The following is a 7,758-nucleotide window of genomic DNA, read 5'->3' on the forward strand; positions in this document are numbered from 1 at the left end:
ATTACTGAGTAAAATTCTGCAGCCTCCATTATAAAGGAAGTCAGACTACATGATCAGAATGGTCCCTTCAGGCCTTAAAATCTAGGAATCCCCTAGCATTTTTCTGTGTGCATACACACACACACACACACACACATTGAAGATGAAGCTTCCCTGAAAGCCCTAGTAACACTGAGTTGGAGTCCGAGTTTACGGGAGTTTTTTTGTTTTGTTTTGTTTTTACAATACAGAGGGATACTATAGTTTTAAAGAATGTCAGTTGTCCTTCTTGAATGGCTGTCGGCATCTCTAGATGTCTAGAAAAGCTAGAAACATTTTGTAGGTGAAAATAGCCACTTTTTCCACGGTGGAGAGTCCATAAAACTGCTCGAAGCATCGGCTATTGGGGCTCATTGAATAATTCATCCCTCATTGCAAGCCCATAATGTCTTTTCTCTGCCTTTTGTGGGGCTGTTTTCTCTTCTTTTCTCCTTGAATTATAAAAAGGTTGCCTTCTTTTGTTCACATCAAGCTGCTGCTAGCTGAAGCTTTGTCTGTGCAAAGCTAAAGTGTGAGTTTCAATGGACTCTCCCCTCTTTGTTTTCCAAGTTCATCTCCAAGTGTAGATTGTGTATAGAAGGCCTTCTTTGTAAAAGCTGGAAAAGTTGTACAAATGTTTGACCAGCTCATTTGGTACTTTTGTCTCCTCTTCTTCAGCGCCTTTGCAAGTGCTGGACAAGCTCTGGAGGAAGAGTGCTAGGACCTTCTAGCAACAAGTCCCATAACACGCAACAGCCTCTCTGTCTCCCTACCAAGCCCAGGCCTGGAAAACTAGGCACAACAACAACGACCTGCCCAGAGTTGAATGTTTTCCTATTTCTTGCTGAGGTTTCAATTTCATTTCGTGCATTGCCCAGCAACCAACGCAGGCTTTTCACGGGGCAGTAATAAAAGCCGAGGCAAATGCTTGAAATAAATGCAAACCTCAGGTCCCTGAACTGTGTTTCTAGTTTTCTCCAGCTAAAATTGCTAGTTATTTTTAGACTTCTTGTTTGGTTGGGTTTTATTTTTCCCCTGTATGTTCTCCTAGCCCCTAACATCCAACTCCCAGGAATCTAAACTATTTCAAATCATTAACCACAATAGATTGCTCGAATTGTGCAAATTTTCAGTCTATGGTAAAACTGCCCTAGCAGAAAATTCTCTGCCTGAGATTGACTTGGAAATTACAAGGCGCTGTCGATTTTACTGTCGCAGGGTCCGATCCTGCAATGTTTATTCAGGCAAAAAGTCTCACCTGAAGCCAATAATAAGCCTGTGTTTGGGTGGCAGGATCGGGCCCCAAAATCACGCGACTCCTTCCCCTTCGAGAAGTGGTTTCAGTTTAAGTGCTGAAAGTCATAGCTGTTCGGTCGAAGGACACGGAGGGGGTGGGTTTGACGTACTGGCCACATGATTGCACAACCAGAATATACTTTCCCTTCCCATTTTCTGTAACACCAACCCACCAAAACGAGCCACTTGGAGAAGGGAAAAGATCCACGTCCAGCTCCCAACCGGAGTCCCCGGCAAAGCGGGGGAATGCTGGCAGCCGGCGCTCACGGGCTTCCCGGGGTCCCCTGCACGCTGAACTGCACACAGCGCGATCAACGAGACCAAGGGTCGTCTGGAGGCGGGTCGAGATCCAGCAGACGGTCTCTCTGCGATCTCCCTCCGTGCATTGGTTAAAGTGTCCCTTGCTGTTGAAAATCCAAACCAAGCAGCCAACTCCTTCTCCCTAACCCTGACTCCATCTTGCCCATTAAATCCATACATCCGTTATTTTCGAAGGGGCCCGGCAGGTTAGATTTCAAGTGGTGTCGGATTTAGATGCACGGGGGAATCTTCCCTTTGGCCCTTCGAGAAACTGAGCTAATCGGGGATTTGCTGGTGTGTGTCTCTTTTGCCCCCTCCATATGCACGGACAGACACGTGCAGAGGGAAGGGACAGAGGTGAGCCGTGCGCTCGGCTCAGGGACACGCACTACGGCCGGGGTGATGCGCAGACAGAGCAGCGGTTGCCCGGATCTTCTCTCCTAGGGGCCGCAGGTGGGGGGCAAAGAAAAATGAAAGAAAAAGCAACTCTAGTGGGCTCGGAGCTTCCCCTCCTCAAGTCCGTTGTCTGCCTTCCTCGGGACCCTCAGCAAGCTCGCCAGGAGCAAAGGCCTCCTGGAGAGAAGCGGCCCGCTTTGATCTGCCCGCCATCTGCAGGAAGGTGCCAACAGCTCTCACACCTACCGCCAGGTTTTACGCCCCGCTCCCCACAAGCAGGCCTCATAAAACACCTAGAAGGGCCCCGCGGATCCACTTTCTCCCAAGCCTCCATCGGCCTGTAATGAGAGCGAGAGACCCACCCGGCCGGGACAACACACGCGGCAGAGATAAACTGCTGCTCTGACCTCCAGGCAAACAAGATTCCTAGGGTCAACAGAGGGAAACAAAGATCGCGCATGAATCCCGCTCCACTGGGCTTGATTTAATAACGCCTGGGGCAGGCCAGTCCTGCCGTTCTCAAGCACTTGAAATCAGCGCTACAGGATAGACCCCCCCCCACCCCCCCTGACTCCCTAAAATACGTGCACCGAGCCCCACGTCCTTCCATTACTGCCAAGGAGCAACGCAAGATGCAGAAGCTGCAAAGAAGATCCCCACTTCAACCACGGTCTCTAGAGGGGGATTGGCTTTTACCTCGTTCGCTGAGGATCCCATCAATGCTATGCTTGGTCTTCTTTTCGCTCTCCTCCACTTCCTTCCTTTCCAGCTCTGCTTCCTCTTCTTCTCCTTTCCCAAATTTACTTCTCAAAATGCGGCTGATGGAGCTCACTTCAAGGGAAAACGAAGAGCTGTAAAGTCAGCTGTGCTGCGTTTGCTTTACATTTACAACCACCTCTCTCGGGATCTCCACAGTGACTGCCCACCTCTGCTGCGCCCGCATCCCTACGGAACCGCTGCCCCAAACACCAGCTGGCTTGATCCTTGTCAGTTCAGAGTGCATTGGTTTTTCACATTCCCCGGCTTAATTTCAGGGGCTTCACCGCTGGTGAGAATAGTGTCTATAAATCTTTATATTCCCTGTGGGGTTTTTAAAGGGCCTGAACATATCCTGCAAGATAGTTTTTTTTTCTCCAAGCCAGTAATGTCTGCCGATGAGAAAGCATTACAAGGGAAATTACAGCAAAACGACACAGGGCGCAAACTATTTAGGAGTCCTCAAAAACTGCAGGGTTTCGATGTCAACGCCAGAATACTTGCCTATTGTAACAAAACCAAGCTAAAAACAAGCCAGGGGAGGAAAGAAAAACAGCCTTGGTTCATTTATTTTTTTTCCAGATTCCAATCTGCAAAACAAACCCATGCTCTCTGCACGGTCTCCTCCGCGCAAGGGGAGGTGGAAGGGGGGGATGCAGTTGCTTTTTAATTAAAAACAAACTGCCCCACCCCGGTGCAGAAATCCTCCACGGGATCCATGTGTTTAACTTGCATCAGTGGCTGGTTAATAGCGATCGTTTTAGGAGTTTAGGAAAGTGACTCGCCCGGGCCCGGGCTGCTTGTGGCCCTTTTACAACTAGCCCAGTGGCGATTACATTCTAGCTTTAGATTCCCCTTCATCACTTGAACGCTTTCCTTTCCCATTCCTCTTCATCCTCCGCCCGCAACAGCCCCCCACATGATATGATGCTGGCACAGCCGCCAGCCTGCCCCTCACCCCCCAAACGCACACTTTTAATAAGAGCCCAGAGCTGGTCCACCGAGGGACCCGGTGCTCATGAAATACGCTGTGTCTGGCTCTACAAGGCAACCGTGGATGCAGGTGGCCTCTCCAAATGGCATCCATCGGTCGCGTGTGCGTGGCGGTGCTGATGCAGATGCTGATGAACGGAAATATTCCTGGGTTCCCCCGCCCCCGTACCTGAGGGAACCGTGTTTCGATCGCAGACCCTGTCTTTCAGCAGTTTGTCTCGGATCTCCCAACTAAACATGCCGGCATTCTCCCGCTTGTATTCCTCGATTTTCTTCTCAACATCCGGCGTTGTCACCTGCTTTAATAAAACAAACCAGACGGACACAAAGTTTGTACAGCTTGCATTTACATTCGGAAACAGCACAGCCAGACGCGAAGGTTCAATTCTGCTGCGTCAGTCCGGAATAACTCATTCAATCTGACTGGAGTCGCTCCGGATTTACACCGTTATAATTGCGGGCACCATCCGGCCCCTTGGGGAAGTCTCTCATAATTAACTGCCTTCTCTGCTTTTTAAAACTGACATCAGAACTGCCAAACTAAAATGGCAGATACATACGAGCCCGAGCCTAGGCTCCTGGCAAAGGCAAAACTCCCTAGGAAGTCCATTGAGGTTGCACTCGCATGAGGATTGAAGGATCGGGCCAATAGTCATCCAAACCTAAAGTGATAACATGTTTGTGTGTCTGTCTAGAGATAGGCGAGCAAAGAGAAACGCCCACAGAAAAGAAGAAAATCGCAGGAAGAGGACTGTCAGTGTAAGGATCGGGAAAAGCAATGAAATTGTGCTAAAGTATCACGAACTTTTAAGTACAGACCCAAACTCGGAAATTTAGCAACAACGGAAAACAATTCATATAACAATGTCGATTTTTCTAAATATCATAAACAGATACTGCCAAAGGCACTGCTCTGAAATTTTGCTCAGGTGGCCCAGAACCTGAAAATAAAGTTGAATTAAAAACCCTGGAAAATCATAACTAGAAATACATTTCCAGATATGCCTGTAAAAATACATAGAGTAATTTATTCTAACATTGTGGACTAAAAATTTAATAATTCATGCTTTAAAGGAGCAGCAGAAGAAAGAAAGAAAAAAAGAAAGAAAGAAAGAAAGAAAGTTAGTATTTTGGGGGATATCCTATACAAACAAGTTAACAATTGTCCAAGGATCTATATTTACCCGCTCTTTGGGTTTGTGTATGTATAAGTGGCGTTTGGGCAGACAGCTATGCTAGCTAGAGACGCTGATAGCTGTGTACTGCAACATGCTAAAAAACACTCCAGAATATAAGAACCGATCCTGTAACCTCTCAGGCCCCGGCTAGTAATCCTGGCTCAGTGGCTAGGCCAATTGACTTCAACTGGACAGTTTACAGGCTCCGTCCCGGAAAGTACTCAGCTCCTAAACGGCTGCCACCGGTTTTGGTCTTGGGTATTTAGGGGCGATTCAGGTGCATAAGAGTTTGCAGCATCGGGCTTTATTTCTTTGATTCGTTTCTGAAGTTTTTAAAATAAAGCCTTAAGGATTTTCTGAGACAGAAAAGTTATAGAAATGAGGTCGAGAGGCTGGTGTTACACACAGCACTTTGCACATAAGTGTGTGTGTGTGTGTGTCCCTGCACACCCCGTGTGGAGGCGCGTGTTGATTTCTAAGGTGTTTACATGCGCACAGGCAGCTAATTACACAGCTTTCGATTACACGGAGCCGTTTATTGCTTGTATTAAATCCAATGGACTCTTTTTCCCCAGATGCTGCAGCCCGCAAATCCTGAGCTAGGACCACCAGGCTCGTGTGAAGTTACTAGCCCCAATAAGGCTTTGCAGGATTCGACTCCAAATTTGCATCCTTCCCCAAATCACAGCAAAAGCGCAGCGCAGCGCGTCCTCCTGCCTCCCCCGGACCTGTCCTGCAATGGGGCTGAATGCCCTCGGCTCTCACTGAACTCAATGCGAGTCGAAGAGGCAAGGCTGGGCCCTAAACACAGTAATTACTGTGCTGCTGATCTCCTCACCTTGGGTTTGCTGCCCCCGATGGCCCCCGGCCGGATGGAGCCTGTCTCTTGGTACCTGCAGAGGATTTTGGAGACGCAGCCGTGGGACACACGCAACTGGCGAGAGATGACACAGGGCCTTATCCCATGATGGGCCATCTCCACTATCTTGTGTCGGATGTGGTTGGGTAAAGGCCTGCCATTGATAAAAACTCCACCGAGCTGATTGACTCGGCCCTGGCCTAGAGGAGTAGACACTGGAAAGGAGGGGAAATGGAGTTACTCGTGTGTGTTTTAACGTCAACTCAACTTTCTCTGTACAGACACACATGTCCACATGCACACACACATATACAAAAGTTCATCGGCGCCCACCCTTGTAGCAGTTTAGTGCTAGGTGGCCGGGCTGGACAGATCTGCGATGGTTAGAAACATTTGGGGTGCAAACTAAAAGCAGCGTCTGACAGCTGAGTGTCATTTCCCTACAACAGGTTAAATAATATTTCAGAGGCATCAACAGAGCGCCTTCAGAGAAGGAAAATATGAAGTGCTAGTGGATACCTGACCATCATTTCTAAACGCAACTTCATGAGCCAGATGACACATCTTGTTCCCATTTTAGTTACATGGTTACCATTCTGGCCTTCCAGTTAGAGGGGAAACTTACAATTTCTGGATTTTGTGAGTCCATCCATCCATCCTTCAGCCTATCTATCTGTAACCCCGACCGCAGGAGAAAACTAGCGTAAAATGTTCACCTGTTACACTCTCCATCCTTTACTATTGGAAAGACTTTTATTGCCTACTTTAATTAGCCGCTACTAATGGGTTCCTAGTAGAAGTGAAAAGGAGGCGAAAATCATAAAACTTCCCGGAGAATCTTTTAAATGTTTTTTGTATTCTACAATTGTAATCGGCGCCTGGTTATTATTTTTCCCCGGTGTGATATGCTTAATGGTTTTGCAAATTTCCACGACTGTAAAACCATGTTCGTGTCTCTTTCCGTTTCATCCTTCATCGCTACTTTTACCGTTTTTACAGAAACGTTAATAAGAAGTCTTGGACTTTAGCTTCCTGAAAGGAAGAAACAGAAGTTTGATTCTAGAGATTCAGTCTGACCCATGAGGCTAGGGGACGTTAACTGATGTCTAAAAGTCCATTTCATTTTTTTAAATTATATCCCTCACTAAACTTGCTGAGAATTTGAAGCGATTTAGGGTCGGTATTGCAGTCCCTACTCAGGCTAACTTCCTCCTGGTAGCAATGTATCGCGTTTTATCTGAGTAAGGAGTGCAGGATCGGGTCCCAAGACTAATTAGACAGAACCTCTGAAAATCAACAGGCTCTCCCACAAATTTGTTTCAGACCTTTAATTTGCTACCTTCTTCAAAGCAGAATCCTTGTTTTGCTATGTGCAGCCCGCTAACACAAACAATGCATGTTATATGTGCGCGCAGAAATTGCGTCTCTTCTGTGCGCTGATTTTTCCATGTTGCAGAGAATTTTTTCGTGCCCTAACCTTGGGCAGTTCGAATTTGTTTTTAATCTAAGTTACTACTGCACAGCACCGGACTGAAAAAAAAACCCCACCAAAAGTTTCTCGGCAACACACATACGCACACACACACTCAGGTTTGAAAATGCATCATACAACTAGAGAGCATTCCTACCTTCTAATGGAAATCCGCTGCGAGGGTAGTTCTGCCCGGGAGCTGGTCGCATCATTCTTGGAACAGCTCCAGCTAGAGTTGTCATTTTGTCTGCAATCTGACTTTAATATTATATCCAGGTGAATGCTGATATACCAGAGATCAGCTCTGGCAATAGATCCCACTGACAAAAGGAAAAGTCCTGAAAAAAGGGAGGGGGGAAGGTGGGGACCGGGTGGGGAGGGGGGACTTGCTCTCCTTGTGTCAGTAAGACGTGGTATCCCAAAGCAAAGGGAGGAGAGAGAGAGAGAGAGAGGGAGAAAGAAGGAGAAAGAAAGGGAAACAAAGTTTGGAG

At 47.4% G+C, this 7,758-nt stretch overlaps 1 protein-coding gene across 4 annotated transcripts in view; it reads right to left on the reverse strand.

Annotated features, from left to right (window-relative positions):
- Window positions 1-7,509, reverse strand: part of PAX3 (paired box 3) — a 105,142-nt gene extending 97,633 nt beyond the window's left edge. For 3 of the 4 annotated variants that reach the window (XM_067538653.1, XM_067538651.1, XM_067538654.1), the window contains exons 1-4: window positions 7,425-7,509; window positions 5,776-6,011; window positions 3,929-4,058; window positions 2,707-2,841 (exon numbers count right to left, since the gene is read on the reverse strand). In XM_067538653.1, the coding sequence (XP_067394754.1) occupies window positions 2,707-2,841; window positions 3,929-4,058; window positions 5,776-6,011; window positions 7,425-7,509 (586 nt within the window). The remainder of the gene's footprint in view (window positions 1-2,706; window positions 2,842-3,928; window positions 4,059-5,775; window positions 6,012-7,424) is intronic. The other variant, XM_067538652.1, reaches the window with a different exon arrangement.
- Between the last annotated feature and the right edge of the window lie 249 nt (window positions 7,510-7,758).

This window comes from Emydura macquarii, unplaced genomic scaffold (genome assembly GCF_026122565.2).
Source record: "Emydura macquarii macquarii isolate MOO-44397 ecotype Brisbane River unplaced genomic scaffold, CSIRO-AGI_Emac_v2 contig_499, whole genome shotgun sequence".
NCBI classification, from domain to species: Eukaryota; Metazoa; Chordata; order Testudines; family Chelidae; genus Emydura; species Emydura macquarii.